The sequence below is a fragment of the Heterodontus francisci genome, chromosome 9 (assembly GCF_036365525.1).
Source record: "Heterodontus francisci isolate sHetFra1 chromosome 9, sHetFra1.hap1, whole genome shotgun sequence".
Taxonomy (NCBI): domain Eukaryota; kingdom Metazoa; phylum Chordata; class Chondrichthyes; order Heterodontiformes; family Heterodontidae; genus Heterodontus; species Heterodontus francisci.
The window spans coordinates 115,632,950-115,654,084 of NC_090379.1; the positions used below are offsets into that span (position 1 = coordinate 115,632,950).

General features: G+C 46.3%; 1 protein-coding gene across 4 annotated transcripts in view; it reads left to right on the forward strand.

The window, feature by feature from the left end:
• Positions 1-21,135, forward strand: part of stard9 (StAR-related lipid transfer (START) domain containing 9) — a 298,527-nt gene that overhangs the window by 221,950 nt on the left and 55,442 nt on the right. For all 4 annotated transcript variants that reach the window (XM_068039742.1, XM_068039743.1, XM_068039744.1 and 1 more), the window contains one exon: positions 10,084-10,190. In XM_068039742.1, the coding sequence (XP_067895843.1) occupies positions 10,084-10,190 (107 nt within the window). The remainder of the gene's footprint in view (positions 1-10,083; positions 10,191-21,135) is intronic.

The window sequence follows — 21,135 nt, forward strand, 5'->3', positions numbered from 1 at the left end:
TGACCTTCCTGACCCCCCTTACGGTGGTTGGGCGGGGCATATCTATTGTAGCGGCTTTCCTGTCTTGGGGCAAGGTCTTACTATTCTGGCTTATGTCATGCCCTAGATATCGAACCATTCTCTGTCCCACCTGAGCCTTCCTCGGGTTAGCCTTAAATCTTGCCTCTTCCAAAGTCCGGAGGACCACTGGTAGTGGCCCCAGGTGTCCCCTTTCGGATTCGGATGCCATTAAAATGTTGTCCACATACTGGAGGATTGCACTCCCATCCGGGGACACGTCACACGCCTCCAGCTTCCCACTCATTACTCGGTGGAAGATATTGGGGCTGTTGTGGAAATCCTGGGGCAACCTTGTCCATGTATATTGCTTCCTTTGGCAGTAAACACAGATTTATCCTGTGACCCAGGATCGAGTGGTATTGACCAAAACCCTTTTGCTATCCAATACTGTAAAGATTTTATGGCTCTTGTTTTAACTCGTTAAAAATCGTAACAGGACTAGCCACTATAGGGTGTTCCTTGGGGGTGACCTTACTTAGTTCAGTATAGTCGCTGGTCAATCGATATGATCCATCTGGTTTCTTTACCGGCCACACCTGTGAATTGGTAGTGGACACTGTCTGCTTCAGGATACCCTGGAGTGCGGGTGCCTCCACAATTTCTCCTGCTCTCGCGGCTTTGGGCCTGATAGGGTACTGTCTGTGTGGTGCATGGGTCGGACCAGGTATATTAATCGCCGATATGTCTATCAACCCGCAGTCTTGCTTGTCTCTAGCCCAGGCTCCCGGGACTGCCTGACATATGTGGCCATACATTCCTTCTGTCCGCTAGTTCCGGTCTAGGACGGTAGCATTCCCTATGGTTGCTAAATTCCTAACTAAACTCCGGCTGCCTGTAATTCTATGTTTCCGTCCGTCTCTGTCTGTCCACACAATCTGTCTCCCCCTGGGTCCACTCGTGCTCCCATTTCAGTCAGCAAATCCGTTCCCAATATTGTACCTTCGGAGTTCTTACCTACCCAAAATTGTGCGGGAAGCAGCAATCCCTCTATCTCTGAAAGTTGTGTCTGACTCTGATAAACTTCCGTTTTCTCCCCTCCTACTCCCTGTATTAATATTCTGCATTTCGTAAGCGGCAGGTCTAAATCTGTCACTGACACTGACGCTCCTGTGTCTGTCAACATATGCTATCTATTGTGTTTTCTTTTGGGCCAACTACTCGATAATGTTCAGCAGGTGTTGGTTGGTCATTTGTTTAGGGTCCATTACGACTTCATTCTCTCTATTTTCTCGTCTGGGTCCCTGTGCCTCCTTTCCGCCCCCCTTTGACCAGCAGTCCTTGAAGTCATGTCCCAATCTTTTACAATTTTTACGTCGTCTCTTATCCCTGTCTCGCTGGGGGGCTCTACACTCTGCCTGGCGGTGGCCTGGCTTGTTGCAGTTAAAGCATGTCTCAGACTGGCAATTAACCGCCGAGACGTTTCCTGTGACTTCTCTTTCTGCTGCCGCTACCTTTGCTTTCTGCACAATATCTACCCCCGACACCCAGCTCTCTAAATCGTCATAATCGTTAAGGGTAACTAGTCCCGTTTTAAGGATTGCTTGGTGGGCGGGGCTGAGTAACACCCACAACTAGGTTCCAATTTACCGGGATCACTCCTAGGGTGTTAGTAATGTCTGCTTTAAATAACTGGTAGGCTTGGTCCTGTGCCTGCGTGTTTGCTGCCAAGTCGGCACACCAGGTTCCATCTTGGTGGACCTGTTGCAGATGTGCCCAGTATAGGTCATGCTTAGCTGGGCTGGCCAGTCTTGACAGGCTGGTACTGCAGGAATTGCCGGCGTCAGTGGGCTATTGCCGTGCCCGGGGACTGGTGGTAGTGCCGGGATTCTTGGTGCCCCGGGAATGGGGGGGATATACTCGAGTTTAACAGGAGCAGCGGACATATATGGTGGCGGATCACCATATGTCATGGCTTCCTCTCCTAATGACTCCCAATCATCCTCATCCTTAGTTTCCCCTCCGGGATTGGAGCCGTGGGTTCTGTCCCGAGGGCAGGTAATACCGACACGACTGACATTACTCTAACTGACTAGTGTTTCTCGATCAAATAATTCACGCGTTTTGATAGTTCAACATGTGCACGGAGTATTAATACTAAGGCCTTTTCTTTGTTGTCTTTCTTTATCCCGCCATTCTCTTTGTGTGGTGGGAGAATCGGAGGGGTTCCAATTATTCTTAGTCATTTTGCCGTTTGTTTTCTTCTATTCATCTGCTATTAGTCGTGTAACGTTCTCGCACCCACACTTTTTGGGATTTTCTTCTCCCTGCTGCTTTCACATGCGTTCAAGTCTTCTGAAGAAGGAATTTTCCTCCACACAAGATCAGGGGGCAGGTTGTTCAACCTTGCCCGTCTAAGAGTGAAGTCCAAAGTACGGAAAGTCCTCATCAGGGAACTTCTCTTTGCCGACGATGCTGCTTTAACATCTCACACTGAAGAGTGCCTGCAGAGTCTCATCGACAGGTTTGCGTCTGCCTGCAATGAATTTGGCCTAACCATCAGCCTCAAGAAAACGAACATCATTGGGCAGGATGTCAGAAATGCTCCATCCATCAATATTGGCGACCACGCTCTGGAAGTGTTTCAAGAGTGCACCTACCTAGGCTCAACTATCACCAGTAACCTGTCTCTAGATGCAGAAATCAACAAGCACATGGGAAAGGCTTCCACTGCTATGTCCAGACTGGCCAAGAGAGTGTGGGAAAATGGCTCACTGACACGGAACACAAAAGTCCGAGTGTATCAAGCTTGTGTCCTCAGTACCTTGCTCTATGGCAGCGAGGCCTGGACAATGTATGTCAGCCAAGAGCGACGTCTCAATTCATTCCATCTTCGCTGCCTCCGGAGAATACTCGGCATCAGGTGGCAGGACCGTATCTCCAACACAGAAGTCCTCGAGGCGGCCAACATCCCCAAGCTTATACACACTACTGAGTCAGCGGCGCTTGAGATGGCTTGGCCATGTGAGCCGCATGGAAGATGGCAGGATCCCCAAAGACACATTGTACAGCGAGCTTGCCACTGGTATCAGACCCACCGGCCGTCCATGTCTCCGCGTTAAAGACATCTGCAAACGCGAGATGAAGTCCTGTGACATTGATCACAAGTCGTGGGAGTCAGTTGCCAGCGTTAACCAGAGCTGGCGGGCAGCCATAAAGGCGGGGCTAAAGTGTGACAAGTCGAAGAGACTTAGCAGTTGGCAGGAAAAAAGACAGAGGCGCAAGGGGAGAGCCAACTGTGTAACAGCCCCGACAAACAAATTTTTCTGCAGCACCTGTGGAAGAGCCTGTCACTCTAGAATTGGCCTTTATAGCCACTCCAGGCGCTGCTCCACACACCACTGACCACCTCCAGGCGCTTACCCATTGTCTCTCGAGACAAGGAGGCCAAAGACTCAATCGTGTAAGAGAACCTTCTGGTCCCCAATTGAGCTCTAGTTCTTTCGTGACCATTCTGGATAGGACTGGTATTTTCGGGACAGCTCTCCGATTGGCGGGGGGTGGGGGGGTGCCTGTCTGTGTTCTCTGACTATCAGGTACAAGTTCGTCCTATGTCTGCCAACTACTTGCAAGCAACTCTCAGAGGTCTCCTACCCTTATTGGGCATCACTTAGAGTCTTATTCTGCCCAATATCATAACACTAATATACCAACTTCCTACCATCCTTTGACGCGTTGCCTGGACCTTCAGATTCGGATACGAGACCGTTGGGGGATACCGAGCGAGCCGGGGTTACAGTTTACTATGAATAGAAGGTACTCAAGTAGTCTGATCCCTTCGTCCATCGGTTGTCCACGCTTCTCGTATCCTGCCGACTACACCAGTTGTTGGAGTGGAATGACTGAATAAATCACTCGACAGCCAGATCCGATTCAACCGTCAAAGAGTTCATCGTTTTACACCGGTGGGGAGCAGGCCCTTGGGCAGTCCAGGTACCTCTCCACCAAACAGAAGAAATTACACAGTTTAAATACAGTTACTCAGCCCATAATTGCTGGATACTGTCCAATTGATTAGGGGTCTTATAATCACGTGGACACGTGATCGGGGCATGTTCTACGCCTTATTCTGAGGGTCTCATCATCTTGTGACTATGTGATCAAGTCCTGTCGTACCCCTTATCTCTTTTGGTGAACAATAACAGATGTAGAACCTTAAGCTTGTTTCGAACAATGAGACCCTGTGTGTCCAGGGCCTTGTCTTATCTAACTGCTGTCTGGATTTGTCTATGAGTATGCTTAACTGCCTTGTTTTCTCCAGGCCCATGGTATACATTATTTCTAATCTAGTTTCTACTGAGACAGCTAATTAATCTAGTCTCTACTCCAATTTACTATGTTACACATTACCATGGCAGGCTACAATCTGCTGTTTCAGCCAAATACCTCCTTTGCCATTTTGTAGCCGTTCCTGTCATTTTGTTCATTTAACGGCTGCTTCTGTCACGGCTGGCCCTTACACGTACCGAGTGAAAAACTGAATTAACCGCTCAATCACAACTTTTGCTGTGATCATTTTCAAAGGTATTGCCTCTGGAAACCTAGTGGCCAAATCCATGATGGTTAGGAGAAACTTGTGACCTGACTTAATTGTGGGTCAGGATCGGAGACAATTCATAAGAACCCTACTAAATGGTTTGTCAAAAGCAGGTATTGGTATTAATGGAGCTGACTTAATCGAAGGCTGTGGCTTCCCAACTACCTGACTTGTATGGTGACTTCTGCAAAATTCAACCACATCTTTATGCAAGTGTGGCCAATAAAAATGCTGTCATATCTTCGCCTCAGTCTTTCGAATACCCACATGACCTGCCACTGGGATCTCGTGGGCAATTCTCAAAATTTCACAATGGTACCCCATGGGAACAACAACCTGATGAATTACAGCCCAATCATCATCAGCAAGCCTCTGGGGAGGCCTCCACTTTCTCACTGGAATGTCATTCTTAATATAATAGCACTCAGGGACCTTTTCAGTTTCTGCCTCAGAATATGTCATTTGAGACAAACATCTTAAGTCAGGGTCTGCCTGTTGTGCCACTATCAACAACAATCTGCTAAACAATTCACCATTGCCTTGTAGTCTCTTTCACCAACATCCCCATCCAAATCCTTGAAAAAAGTTTCAGCCAATGAAACACCTGAATTGTTCTCCGCAGCAACTGAATCCTTCTCATCATGTTAAACTTATGAGCCTGGGTTTTGTTACTACACAATCGAGATTTTCCTCCTGCTAAACTTCAGTTTCACCAACCTCAGGTGGCTTTTCCGAAGCTAGGATAGTTCCCAATGTTATCGGACTGGTGACTAAAGCATATTGTAAACTAACCTTATAGGAGTAGGAGTATGCCATTCAGCCCATTCAATACGATCATGGCAGATCATCCACTTCAATGCCTTTTTCTCACACTATTCCCATATCCCTTTATGTAATGGGTACTTAGAAATCTGTCAGTCTCTACTTTAAACATACTCAATGACTGAGCTTCCACAGCTCTCTGGGGTATAGAATTCCAAAGATTCACAACCCTCTGAGTAAAGGAATTTCTCTTAATGTCTGTCCTAAGTGGCTTCCCCCTTATTTTGAAATTGTGTCCCCTGGTTCTAGACTCCCCAACCAGGTGAAACAACTTACCTGCATCTACCCTGCTTATCCCTTTAAGTATTTTGTTGGTTTCAATGAGATCATCTCTCATTCTTCGAAACTCTAGAGAATACAGGCCCAGTTTCTCCAATCTCTCTTCATAGGACAGTCCCGCCATCCTGGAAACAAGGCTGGTGAACCTTTGCTGCACTCCCTCTATGGCAATAATAACCTTCCTAAGGTAAGGGGACCGAAACTGCGCACAGTACTCCAGGTGCAGTCTAACCAAGGTTCTATACAGTTGAAGCAAGACTTCACTACTCCTGTACTCAAATCTTCTTGCGATAAAGGCTAACATACCATTTAGCCTTCTTAATTGCTTGCTGTACCTGCTTGTTAGCTTTCAGTGATTTATTGACTAGGACGCCCAGGTCCCTTTGTACATCTACACTTTCTAATCTCTTAGCATTTAAGAAATACTTTGCACATCTATTCGTCCTACCAAAATAGATAACCTCACATTTTTATACAATAATGTATAAATAACCCCCTCATGGGGCGGCGCAGTGGTTAGCACCGCAGCCTCACAGCTCCAGGGACCCGGGTTCGATTCCAGGTACTGCCGGTGTGGAGTTTGCAAGTTCTCCCTGTGTCTGCGTGGGTTTTCTCCGGGTGCTCCGGTTTCCTCCCACAAGCCAAAAGACTTGCAGGTTGATAGGTAAATTGGCCATTATAAATTGTCACTCGTATAGGTAGGTAGTAGGGAAATATAGGGACAGGTGGGGATGTTTGGTAGGAATATGGGATTAGTGTAGGATTAGTATAAATGGGTGGTTGATGTTCGGCACAGACTCGGTGGGCCGAAGGGCCTGTTTCAGTGCTGTATCTCTAATCTAATCTAATGCCCCACACCCTGACTTCTGCATTCAAAGCACTGTTTGGGAGAAAATTTACATCCTTTGCTACCATTAATGACTGAGTTGCCCCAATATCCCTAAGCAGCACAATCAGCTTGCCTGCCTCATCTGAGAAATATGGGGACACCGTACCCCTGAACACAAACTTCTGTAACCTTCAGGGACCCGACTTAACTCATTAGCACACAAGGGAGCTCATTTCTGCTCACTATCCAACATTGCCAAAGCCACAGCCTTGTAAACAGTGTCACCTAATGGGGCATCCTTTTCAGGACAGGCTTTCAGTAAACGGACCATAGCTACTGGCTTGCCTTTCAAGTTCCAGCATTCTGATTTTTATATGCCCTCTTTTATGACAAAAATAACACGTTGGGCCTTTTGACTCAATCCTAGTATCCTGACTATCTCTTTCACCACTCTGAGGGTTGCCTGTATCCCCTCTTTTCCTCTTTCACTCACTAGAACCAAATCTCTCATTATCCACTCTCCTGTCTTTCAAACTTCTTGGAATGTTTCTAAACAGGAGCCTGTAACTACTAATTTTGTGGGTCCATTTGTAAGCATCCGCCATTTCTGCGGCATTCCTTACTTTACCAACTTTATGGTCTTCCAGGTGGGACCTTATTCCTGAAGGGATACTATTTTTAAATTCTTCCATTTGGATTACTTTCTTAAGGCTTTCAAAGTTTTGCTCAATCTTCATGGGCTGATATTAACCATCATTCCTTCTCTCGCAAATTCCATAAACATCTGGCCCTGTTTCTTAAATTCCTTTTTTGCCTGTAAGCCTCTAGTATCAACTCATAAGCATTAAGAACTACAATTTTAACCACTTGATAATCACATGACTTACTCCGAAAGTGTTCCCACTTACACACTTTTAGAATTGTCCAACTTTCTTTTGGCCATTTCAACTTCGTAGCAGTTCTTTCAAAGGGCACAAAATACATTTCAGCTCCTCCTTCACTTAATTTAGGCACTAAGTGAATATTCCTTGCCAAATCAAAACCAGGAGTTAAATCAGAATCATCCTCAAACCTTCCAGCTACTCCCTATCTGCATAATTTTAGCTTTTTCTTGTCCATTTCAAATTTCCTGGTCTCTCTTTTTGTAACTCTTTTCTTTCTCCTCTTTCAAATTCAAGTTTTCTTATTTCAGGTTAAAATTGTCTGTCCCTTTCTCTTTCCTTTTCTTCTTTTTCAAGTTCTAGCTGCCTCATTTGTTCTAGTTGACATAATCTGAGAGCTACCAGAATCACCTTTTTCTTCCTCAAGGTTAAAATGCTGAGCCAACACTACACTAATTTCTGCATTTTTGGCTTCTGATTCTCACTCGCTCTGCCACGAACACATCCACTGTTAACTGTGTTAAATTGTTGACAGTCAATTCTTCTCTCTTTGCAAAGTCTTGAAAGCATTAAAAGTAGACATGGTGACTTTTCCTTATGAGTATAGCAAAGGTAATTCTGATCTTGCTCGTTTCCATTTTTCAGCCTCTGAATTCATATCCCGAACGAGCCTCCAATTTGTTATGACCTCAGCGAGACCATTAATGATAAAATACGAGATAGGAACCCTGAGACCATTTCAAAGAATTACACGCTTTAAGACTTCTGTTGTAACAACCAAACTAAAAGAAATTCCCATGAACTAAGTAGTATTCTGTAAGTAGCTGATACCCCAAATTTACAAAGAAAGGTATTTTCTTTACTCATTAAAATACTTGAAAACCTCACACCACACTTATACATTACGCAGTCCTTCTTGATGGCGAAATCTTTGTGGTTAAAAGTCCCAAAGTCCTCCCAGTTGCAATGGAATGGATTTCCCAGACCTTTCTCAAAGTCAATGTCCTCTTTGCTCACTTCTCCGAGCACTTTTGACCTGGATGTCTGTAAATAAGGTAAATCCTGGTGATCCTGCTGGTCTTGTACTTCTCCACAAACTTCAACTTTCACAACAGGTTCAGGTCTTCACAGTCTTTCGCTGTTGCAGTTTTCCCTGAGAGCAGGTGTTCTCTCTCTCCTTTGAGGCTGCCACCACTGGTTGTCTTTCTTTCTTACAACCTCCCCTGAGGCTGCAACTGCTGTTTTCTTTTCTTACAGCCTGTCTGCCTTCAGAAAATCTGTTAAATTTATTTGGAATCAAAAATCAATAACTTATTTTCCTTTTCCAATATGCAAAGTCCGCACATCTGGCTTCAGCAGCGCCATGCACATTGGGCCTTCCATTGTTTCCAGGTGTTAGCAGCTGCTGTGCACATTTGCATTCTCAGAATCACTGACTCCTTGTTTACGGTCTTAAAGTCTGGGAGTGTGAAACCCGTTGTTCTTCAGGTGTTATACTCTTACAGTCTCAAAAAGTTCTTAGATCTGTGTTCTCTGCTGTCGTGGTCATCAGAATTTCTGCCTGGTCTTTAGATAGAGTTCATGTGAGGTCACCTGACTTCTTTGAATCTGTCTTAAACGTTTAAAAATCACAGTTTAAAAAAAAATAATCCTGTTACAAAGTCCAGCATTCATCATAATTACATGTGGGCAGAGTTTCAAAGAGTCGTCTTCATGTACTCACTTTCAATTTTTAGGTTGCAGGTAAACAACTTAGAAGAGTCAGTCGTGTGGTTAACTCTTAATTGCTCTCTGAAGTATTCTAAGAAATCACTCAGTTGTATCAAACCACTGGGCAGCAGCAATTCAAGAAGGTTTACTGGTTGATGCAAGACCATTCGGGAAGGAAACCTGCTGTTCTTGCCCAGTCTGGCCTAAATGTGACTCCAGTCCCATGCCAATGCAGTTGACTCTTAACTGCCCTAAGGTGGCATAGTAAGCCATTCTGCTGGTACACCACCACCTTCTCAGGGTAACTAAAGATGGGCAATAAATGCCAACCTTGCTAGCAAAACCCACATTCTGAGAACGAATAAAAAAATGTATATAGTATCTTCACTGTAGCGAAATGCTATACTATTGGCAGACAAGGGTAATTAAGCCCTAATAAAGTTATTTTATTCCTCCCCATCCTTTCATTTTCAAATCCAGGTCCATGTCATGGATCTTTGGTTGACTAAAAGAAGTGTAGATGATCTCCCAACAGGTGTCTACCAATACGACTCTGGAAATGGCCATTTGAGCTTGTGTGAAGTCTGTGGTAAATGGATTTGGGTCTAAGTTAATACTGTAACCCCTTTCCTAATAAGCTCGGAACCTTTCCATGTGCTCACACTATAGTGTGCTCACATGTTAGTGGACCAATGTCAAGAGCTGATGAAATTAATACACTCTGAAGCCTAATTAATTTGCAGAGCCAGTTACTGTGTCTCCCACCTTGAAATGTTTTATTTGTCTTGCCTGCTTGAACTGTGCTTCTTGCTGTGAACCTTGGAGCAGGCTTGGCAACAGTGTTCCTTTCTCCTGACTTAGGTTGCTGATCTGAGTTTGTGTGTATGGATAAGAAATTTTTAAATAACTTGATTTTGATTATCTACAATTTGTGCAACATTAGTGTTTTTTTTCTCTCCCTCATGTAGAGTAGCGTTGTGTCTCTGGCCAGCAGTGGCTCCTGCGAGTGGCTGGATTTGGATGGAGAATTCAACTTTTCCCCTCCTTACGTTTTATCTCCACTCATGCAAGCAAGGTAGGATTTTCAGTCATGAGAACCACCAGCTAGATGCTGGCATAAGTATATCGTCAAGTGTTAGAGAATTACTGTTTTAAAAATGGTCTCAGTGTACAATCGAGCGGTTGGAGCGGGAAAACAAGAACTTTTAGGCACAAAAAAGGCCATTTGAATCAACAAGCTCAATCCTTTCTTCGAGAGCCCTCTCCCCTGTGCCCCATCCACCTTTGAAAATGATACCTGCAAGAATGAGCTGGCACCTTGATTTGTTTTGAGGCCTTACTGAAATAATGAAGTGCATATGCAAAATCCTGTATCATTTTTCAATCATTAATGCAGTGCCAGAAATAGATTTGCTTTTCAGCTGCAGCTTAACCTCATTGTTAACCAAGTTAAGTAAGTTTTCCTGTGGATTTGATTCTTTAGCTAGGCTGCAAAACATGAATGACTATATTCTAAATTAATGTTTATTTTGAGTCAATATATGTTTAACCATTAAAATAATTCCACATTATGGTGTTGAGCAGTATTGATTAAATTGTTCCCCTCTTTTTATATGAATATACATGTATATGCATTAGATTGAGGTTAAGGTTTAAAGTAACTTTGATCAGTCTACTGCCCTTCCCCCACCGCTGCCATGATCGAGAGACCTCAGTCTCTTGCTGAGCCTGTGACTAGCCACTGGTTATACTGGTTTTTCAGCTTCAATCTGTTCCTTGCCAAAATATCACCCACCTGGGCTGAAGAACAAACCTCTGCTGCTTCTTGATTTTCGGATGTCCTCCAACTTGGCGTCATCTTCCAACTTGCAACTGATTTTGTGCACCTCCTGGATCTTCATTCCTATAAAAATACCTGCATCAGTGCATCCTCTGATACTCTACCCTCAAACAGCTACTGGATTTCACTCACTACACCTGTCTCCAAACAACTCCAAGCTTGTTGATGCTCCATGCTGATTTCACCCGACGTAAGTCATCATTATTCCACCATGGGACCTCCAGCTTTAACTCTGGACTCCTTCCTAGTATCTCCATCTTTTTCCTATTCCCACTTACTGTCATGTTTTTATGCACCCTAATTTTTTAATCAAATCCACAGGCAAACTTACTTAACTTGGTTAACAATGAGGTTAAGCTGCAGCTGAAAAGTAAATCCATTTCTGGCACTGCAGTGATTGAAAAATGATACAGGATTCTGAATATATGCTTCATTATTTCAGTAAGGCCTCAAACCAAATCAAGGTGCCAGCTCATTCTTGCAGGTAGCATTTTCAAAGGTGGATGGGGCACAGGGGAAGGGTGTCTCTAAGAAAGGATTGAGCTTGTTGATTCAAATGTAAGTAGACTGATGTAACTTGAGCTCTCCTGGAATCCATTCATGTGCGCATTTTGGCTGCTGCTCCGAACCTGAGCCCATCACACTCTTTCCACTCTTATTCTTTCTGTTTAACTTCATTTCTCTTTACCCCTCCTAGACTCTCTTCTACTGTCATGCCTCCTTTCACTTCTTCACTCTCAGGTATTCTGCCCTCCCAATTCCCTACAACAACAGCAACTTATATTTATATAGCACCTTTAACCTAATAAAATGTCCCAAGGTGCGTTACAGGAGCATTATGAAACAAAGTATGATACAAAAGGAGATATTAAGTTAGATGACCAAAAGCTTGGTCGAAAAGGTAGGTTTTGGAGTGTCTGAAAGGAGGAAAGTGAGGCAGAGAGGTATAGGGAGGGTATTCCAAAGCTTGTGGCCTAGGCAACTGTAGGTGCAGCCACCACTGGTGGAGTGATAAAGTCAGGGATGCACAAGAGGCCAGAATTAGAGGAGCACAGATATCTTGGAGGGTTGTGGGACTGGAGGAGATTAGAGGTAGTGGGGTTTGAGGCCATGGAGGGATTTGGAAACGAGGATGAGAATTTTAAAATCAAGACGTTGATTGACTGGGAGCCAGTGTAGGACAGTGAGCACAGGGTTGATTGGGCAGCGAGACTTGGTGCGAGTTCAGACATGGGCAGCAGAGTTTTGGATGACCTCAAGTTTACAGAAGGTATAATATGGGAGACCAGCCAGGACTGCATTGGAATAGTCAAGTCTAGAGGTAATGAAGGCATGAATGAGGGTTTCATAGGCAAGTGAGCTGAGACAGGGCAAAGTCGGGCGATGTTGCGGAGGTGGAAATAGGCGGTCTTAGCGACGGCACAAATATGCCAACCTTTCAGTACTCCTCCACCTTCTTGCTCTCTTGCCGCCATACCAGCCTTGACTCCTTATTAGATAAACCTACATCTTCCCTCTGTGCCTCTCTTGACATTCTCCGACAGGCTCATCGAGGCACTCAGCGCTTGCTCATTATGATCAGCAATCCTAATTGCCCCATCCCACTCTCTTGTCAACCTTCCTGCCCTGTGGGCCTGTTGGGGGTTAATCTTGCCAATCTCCTTCCTGTCCAACTCTCCCCTCTCACTGCTGACCCTGTGGACTCTGCCAGCGGATCAGCCCATCTACGCATCTCCCTCCAGAATGCCTGTTCACCTGAACAAGGATCTTGCCATCCTTGAACTTATTATGGATAATTGCATCAACATGATGGCCTTAACTGAAATCTAGCTGAGGGATGATGACACCTTGCAACTTAATAAAGCCTCCCTGCTACATCTTCCTCCACTTGCCCTATCAAGACTGTCGTGGTGGTGCTGTGGCGCAGATCACCAGATCACACCTTGACCTGACCCTCTACTTCTCTGGCACTGCTCCTTTGAGCATGTCACCTTGTTCCGCCTCCTCACCTCTTTCAAAATCATCGTTCACTACTGCCCTCCTGGTACAATAAAAATGTTATCGCCAAGATATCTTCACTGCTTTGCTCCTGGATGACTTCTCATCCTCAGTGATTTCAATCTCCATCTCAACTCATCATGTTCTCTCCTCTGAGTTCACTGCCCTCTTATCCTCTCTCAATCTCTCCCTGCATGTAAACTCCCCAGCCCATATTCATGGCCACCCCCTCGACTTGGCCATCTCATGGAGTCTTGCTACTCCGGTTGTATCAATTACCGATAAGGCCATCTCTGATCACTTCCTTGTATTGCTCTCCACCCACATCTCCCTTCCACTCAACCCTACCTCCTTCTGTATCCATCCCTGTAAAAGACTATCCTCCAATTCACTAACAACTGCATTTTCAAAATACCCATTCTCTATCCTTTGGCCCTTCGTTTGCCACAACATTTCTGCAGCTACTGATTTGCTCAACTGCACCCTCACCTCCACCTTGATGCCCGAGTCCCCAGTAAAAAGATCAGTGTCTCTCACCCTGGCCGTTCCTCCTGATATGGCCCTCATCTCCGCTCCTTTAAGCCCAAGATACGCAGACTTGAAAGGATATGACGGACAACTGGTTTAGCCATCCGCCGCCAGATCTGGCTGGACCACTTTAAGTAATTTCAGGTTTTGCTCTCGTCTGCTAAAACTCCTCACTGTTCCAGGATCATCTTGGAATGCAAAGATAATCTCCAGTTTCTTTTCTCTACCACAAACGGTTGTCTTAAACTCCTGTCCCCTGTCTCCTCCATCCTCTCCTCCCACAATAAGTTCGAGGAGCTCATGGTCTTCTTTGTTAGTAAGATCAAGACCATCCCATCAGCTGCCCCTGCCACGTCCCCTCCTTCCACTAGTCATGCAATGCTCCCCCGTACCCTAGCCCTAAACTCACATCTTTCTCTAGTTTCTCTCCTATCTCCCCTCATGCCGTCCCTGACCTCATCCTGTCCATGAGACCCACCTCCTGTTCCCGTGATCATTTTCTCAATTAACTGCTGATCACTCAACTTCCCCTCCTGGTCCCCATGTTAGCCAATATTGTGAACAGTTCTCTCTCGTCAGGTATTGTCCCTCTGTCCTTTTGAATCTACTGTCATCCCCTCTCTCCTCAAAAGACGAACCTTTGACCCCACCGCCCTTGCAAACTACTGTCCCATCTCCAAAGTCCTTGAGCGTCTTGCCACCTCTCAAATCCATGCCCAACTTTCCCAGAACTCCACGTTTAAATCCCTCCAATCAGATTACTGCCCCTGCCACAGTACCGAAACAGCTCTTAGCAAAGTCACAAATGACACTGTGACTGTGACAAAGATAAACTATCCCCCCTCCACTTTCTCGACTTGTCTGTAGCCTTTGACACGGTTGACCACACCATCCTCCTCCAATGTCTCTCCACTGTCGTCCAGCTGGATGGGTCTGCTCTCATCTGGTTCTATTCTTATCTATCTAAGTGTAGGCTGAGAGTCACCTGCAGTGGCTTCTCTTCCTGCTCCCAAACCGTTAGCTCTGTTATTCCCCAACAATCTATCCTTGGTCCCCTCCTATTTCTCATCTACATGCTGCCCTTTGGTGACATCATCCGAAAGTACAGCGTTAGAAACATAGAAAATAGGAGCAGGAGTAGACCATTCGGGCCTGCTCCTGTACTCGAATCCTCTTGTTATGAAGGCCAACATACCATGTGCCTTTTTTACCGCCTGTTGCACGTGCATGCTTACCTTCAGGGACTTGTATATGAGAACACCCAGGTCTCGTTGCATATTTCCCCCTCTCAGTTTATAGCCGTTCAGATAATCTGCCTTCCTGTTTTTGCTACCAAAGTGGATAACCTCACATTTATCCACATTATACTGCATCTGCCATGTATTTGCCCACTCACTCAACTTGTCCAAATCACCCTGAAGCCTCTCTGCATTCTCCTCACAACTCACCCTGCCACCCAGCTTTGTGTCATTTGCAAATTTGGAGATATTACATTTAGTTCCCTCATCTAAATCATTTTTTTTTTATTATTCATTCACGGGATGTGGGCGTCGCTGGCCAGGTCAGCATTTATTGCCCATCCTAATTGCCCTTGAGAAGGTGGTGGTGAGCTGCCTTCTTGAACCGCTGCAGTCCATGTGGGGTAGGTACACCCACAGTGCTGTTAGGAAGCGAGTTCCAGGATTTTGACTCAGCGACAGTGAAGGAACGGCGATATAGTTCCAAGTCAGGATGGTGTGTGACTTGGAGGGGAACTTGCAGATGGTGGTGTTCCCATGTATTTGCTGGCCTTGTCCTTCCAGTTGGTAGAGGTCGCGGGTTTGGAAGGTGCTGTCTAAGGAGCCTTGGTGTATTGCTGCAGTGCATCTTGTAGATGGTACACACTGCTGCCACTGTACGTCGGTGGTGGAGGGAGTGAATGTTTGTGGATGGGGTGCCAATCAAGCGGGCTGCTTTGTCCTGGATGGCGTCGAGCTTCTTGAGTGTTGTTGGAGCTGCACCCATCCAGGCAAGTGGAGAGTATTCCATCACACTCCTTACTTGTGCCTTGTAGATTGTGGACAGGCTTTGGGGAGTCAGGAGTTGAGTTACTCGTCTCAGGATTCCTAGCCTCTGACCTGCTCTTGTAGCCACGGTATTTATATGGCTACTCCAGTTCAGTTTTCGGTCAATGGTAGCCCCGAGGATGTTGATAGTGGGGGATTCAGCGATGGTAATGCTGTTGAATGTCAAGGGAGATGGTTAGATTCTCTCTTGCTGGAGATGGTCATTGCCTGGCAATTGTGTGGCGTGAATGTTACTTGCCACTTATCAGCCCAAGCCTGGATATTGTCCAAGTCTTGCTGCATTTCTACACAGACTGCTTCAGTATCTGAGGAGTCGCGAATGGTGCTGAACATTGTGCAATCATCAGCGAACATCCCGACTTCTGACCTTATGATTGAAGGAAGGTCATTGATGAAGCAGCTTAAGATGGTTGGGCCTAGGACACTACCCTGAGGCACTCCTGCAGCAATGTCCTGGAGCTGAGATGATTGACCTCCAACAACCACTATCATCTTCCTTTGCGCTAGGTGTTACTCCAGCCAGCGGAGGGTTTTCCCCCTGATTCCCATTGACCTCGGTTTTGCAAGGGCTCCTTGATGCCATACTCTGTCAAATGCTGCCTTGATGTCAAGGGCAGTCACTCTCACCTCACCTCTTGAGTTCAGCTCTTTTGTCCATGTTTGAACCAAGGCTGTAATGAGGTCAGGAGCTGAGTGGCCCTGGCGGAACCCAAACTGAGCATCACTGAGCAGGTTGTTGCTAAGCAAGTGCCGCTTGATGGCACTGTTGTTGACACCTTCCATCACTTTACTGATGATTGAGAGTAGGCTAATGGGGCGGTAATTGGCCGGGTTGGATTTGTCCTGCTTTTTGTGTACAGGACATACCTGGGCAATTTTCCACATTGCAGGATAGATGCCAGTGTTGTCACAGTACTGGAACAGCTTGGCTAGGGGCGCAGCAAGTTCTGGAGCACAGGTCTTCAGTACTATTGCCGGAATGTTGTCAGGCCCCATAGCTTTTGCAGTATCCAGTGCCTTCATTCGTTTCTTGATATCATGTGGAGTGAATCGAATTGGCTGAAGTTTGGCATCTGTGATGCTGGGGACTTCAGGAGGAGGCCGAGATGGATCATCAACTCGGCACTTCTGGCTGAAAATTGTTGCAAATGCTTCAGCCTTATCTTTCGCACTGATGTGCTGGGCTCCTCCATCATTGAAGATGGGGATATTTGTGGAGCCTCCTCCTCCAGTTAGTTGTTTAATTGCCCACCATCATTCACGGCTGGATGTGGCAGGACTGCAGAGCTTAGATCTGATCCGTTGGTTATGGGATCGCTTAGCTCTGTCTATCGCATGCTGCTTACGCTGTTTGGCATGCAAGTAGTCCTGGGTTGTAGCTTCACCAGATTGACACCTCATTTTGAGTTATGCCTGGTGCTGCTCCTGGCATGCCCTCCTGCACTCTTCATTGAACCAGGGTTGGTCTCCTGGCTTGATGGTAATGGTAGAGTGGGGGATATGCCGGGCCATGAGATTACAGATTGTGGTTGAGTACAATTCTACTGCTGATGGCCCACAGTGCCTCATGGATGCCCAGTTTTGCATTGCTGGATCCGTTCGAAATCTATCCCATTCAGCATGGTGATAGTGCCACATTAATCATTATCATTAATCATCATCATTATCATTAATATATATTGTGAATAGCTGGGATCCTAGCACCGATCCCTGTGTTACCCCACCAGTCACTGTCTGCCATTCGGAAAAAGACCCGTTTTTTCCTACTCTTTGTTTCCTGTCCACCAACCAATTTTCTATCCATCGCAGTACACTACCTCCAATCCCACGCGCTTTAATTTTACATGCTAATCTCTTACGTGGGACTTTGTCGAAAGCCTTCTGAAAGTCCAAATAGTGGGGTTACATTAGCTACGCTCCAATCTGTAGGAACTGTTCCAGAGTCTATAGAACCTTGGAAGATAACCACCATTGGATGTGGCAGGACTGCAGAGCTTAGATCTGATCCGTTGGTTATGGGATCGCTTAGCTCTGTCTATCGCATGCTGCTTACGCAGTTTGGCATGCAAGTAGTCCTGGGTTGTAGCTTCACCAGATTGACACCTCATTTTGAGGTATGCCTGGTGCTGCATCCACTATTTCTAGGGCCACTTCCTTAAGTACTCTGGGATGCATACCATCAGGCCTTGGAGCTTTATCGGCCTTCAATCCCATCAATTTCTCCAACACCATTTCTCTACTAATACTGATTTACTTCAGTTCCTCTCTCTTACTAAGCCCTGTGTTCCCCAACATTTCTGGTATGATATTTGTGTCCTCCTTTGTGAAGACAGAACCAAAGTATGCATTTAGTTGGTCAGCAATTTCTTTATTCACCATAATAAATTCCCCTATTTCTGACGAGAAGGGACCTACATTTGTCTTCACCAATCTTTTTCTCTTCACATACCTATAGAAACTTTTACAGTCAGTTTTTATGTTCCCCCGCAAGCTTGCTCCCCTTCTTAATCAGTCCCTTGGTCCTCCTTTGCTGAATTCTAAACTGCTCCCAATCCTCAGGTCTGTTTTTCCTGGCAAATTTATATGCCTCTTCCTTGGATCTAATGCTATTTCTAATTTCCCTTGTGAGCCATGGGTTGGCTACCTTTCCCGTTTTACTTTTGCGGCAGACAGAGAGAAACAATTGTTGCAGTTCATCCATGCACTCTTTAAATGTTTGCCATTGCCTATCCACTGTCATCCCTTTAAGTAAGGTTTCCCAATCTGTCATAGCCAACTCGCGCCTCATACCTTCGTAGTTTCCTTTACTAAGATTCAGGACCCTGGTCTCAGAATCAACTACATCACTCTCCATCTTGATGAAGAATTCTCTCATATGGTCGCTCATCCCCAAGGGGTCTCGCACCACTAGATTGTCAATTATTCCTCTCTCATTACACAATACCCAGTCTAGGATGGCCTGTTCTCTAGTTGGTTCCTCAACGTATTGGTCCAGAAATCCATCCTGTATACACTCCGTGAATTCCTCCTCTACGGTATTGTGACTAATTTGATTTTCCCAATCTATATGCTGATTAAAGTCACCCATAATTACAGATGTTCCTTTATCGCATGCATCTCTAATTTCCTGTTTAATGCCATTCCCAACATCACCACTACAGTTTGGGGGTCGATATACAACCCCCATAAATGTTTTTTGCCCCTTAGTGTTTCTCAGCTCTACCCATACAGACTCCACATCGTCAAAGCTAATATCCTTCCTCACTATTGCGTTATTTTCCTCTATATCCAGCAATGCAACTCCACCGCCTTTTACTTTTTGTTTGTCCTTCCTAAATCCTGAATACCTCTGGATGTTCATTTCCCATCCCCGGCCATCCTGCAGCCAAGTCTCCGTAATCCCGACTATATCATACCCGTTTACATCTATTTTCACGATTAATTCATCCACTTTATTGCGAATGCTCCGGGCGTTAAGGCACAACACCTTATAGCTTGTCTTTTTAACATTACTTGTCCCCTTCCCACTATTTTGCACTGTGGCCCTGTTTGATTCTGGCCCTTGATTTCTCTGCCTATCACTTTTCTTATTCCCCTTACTGTCTTTTGATTCCCCCCCCCCCCATCCTCTGACTCCTTGCAAAGGTTCCCATCCCCCTGCCATTTTATTTTAAACCCTCCCACCACTCTAGCAAATACTCCCCTTAGGACATCAGTCCCGGTCCTGCCCAGGTGTAACCCGTCCAGTTTGTACTGGTCACACCTCCCCCAGAACCTGTCCCAGGAATCTAAAACCCTCCCCCTCACACCATCTCTTCAGCCTCGTATTCATCCGATATACCGTGCTATTTCTACTCTGACTAGCATGTGGCACTGTTTTCAAATGTACACTGACAACACCCAGCTCTACTTCACCACCACTTCTCTCGACTACTCCACTGTTGCTAAATTATCAGACTGCTTGAAGATGGCTCGGTAACGTCTTCGCAGTCCGACATACTAAGGATCAGCAAATCCTTTTATGCTGGGCTGTATGACGCGAAGCCCACAGACAGCAGAGCCTCCCAGTCCTTCCTGTCATCTATCACAGAGGTCTTAGATGACAGCAGGAGGGAGGGACTGGACAAGCCGCTAACTCTGGACGAGCTGACAAAGGCCGTCGAGTCTTTCGAGGCGAGTAAAACTCCCGGGAGCGACGGCTTACCGGTCGAGTTGTACTCGGCCCTGTGGGACTGGGTCGGCCCGGACCTGCTGGAAGTATACGAGAGTATGCTCCTGGCCGGTAGCATGTCAGAATCCATGAGAAAAGGCATCATCACCCTCATTTACAAGCAGAAGGGGGAGAGGGTAGAAATCAGAAATTGGCGGCCCATCTCACTGCTTAATGTTGATTACAAGATTCTGTCCAAAGTCATAGCCAGTCGAGTCAAGTCTGCTCTGGAGCTGGTGATTTACCCCGATCAGACCTGTACTGTACCCGGCAGGAAGATCTCTGATAGCCTCGCGCTACTCAGGGATACGATCGCCTACGTACGGGACAGGAGGGTGGACACCTGCCTCATCAGCCTGGACCAGGAGAAGGCTTTTGACAGGATATCGCACACCTACATGATGGACGTGCTTTCCAAAATGGGGTTTGGGGAGGGAATCTGCAATTGGATCCAACTGCTCTACACAAACATCAGTAGCGCAGTCTCAATCAACGGGTGGGAATCTGAAAGTTTCCCGATCAAATCTGGAGTCAGACAGGGCTGTCCTCTGTCCCCGGTCTTGTTTGTTTGCTGTATTGAACCCTTTGCTGAGTCTATTAGGAAGGTAGCGAGCATAAGAGGGGTGACAATCCCAGGCAGCGGAGGCACTCAGGTCAAAACCTCCCTGTACATGGATGACGTCGCCGTCTTCTGCTCGGATCCGCTGTCCGTGCGCAGACTGATGAGCATCTGCGACCAGTTCGAACTGGCCTCGGGAGCCAAAGTTAACCACGGCAAGAGCGAGGCCATGTTCTTTGGGAACTGGGCTGACCGATCCTTTGTCCCCTTCACCGTCAGGTCAGATTACCTGAAGGTGCTGGGGATATGGTTCGGAAGGGCCGGGGCGTGCACCAAAACGTGGGAGGAGCGAGTAGCCAAGGTACGACAAAAGTTGGGCATGTGGGGGCAGCGGTCTCTCTCCATTGTGGGTAAGAACCTGGTCATCAGGTGCGAGGCGCTCACGTTGTTGCTCTACGTGGCGCAGGTCTGGCCCATACCCCACTCCTGCGCCGTGGCAGTCACCCGAGCCATTTTCCGCTTCGTCTGGGGATCTAAAATGGACCGGGTCCGGAGGGACACGATGTTCAAATCTCTGGACAAGGGCGGGAAAAATGTACCCAACGTGGCCCTCATCCTGATGACCACCTTCGTGTGCGGCTGCATCAAGCTATGTGTCGATCCCCAGTACGCAAACTCCAAGTGTCACTACGTGCTGAGGTTCTATCTGTCCCCGGTGTTGCGAAGGATGGGCCTGGTCACATTGCCGCGGAACGCTCCGTGCAGTTGGGCGGCGCCGTACCACCTATCCTTCGTGGAGCAGTTTCTGCGGAAAAACAC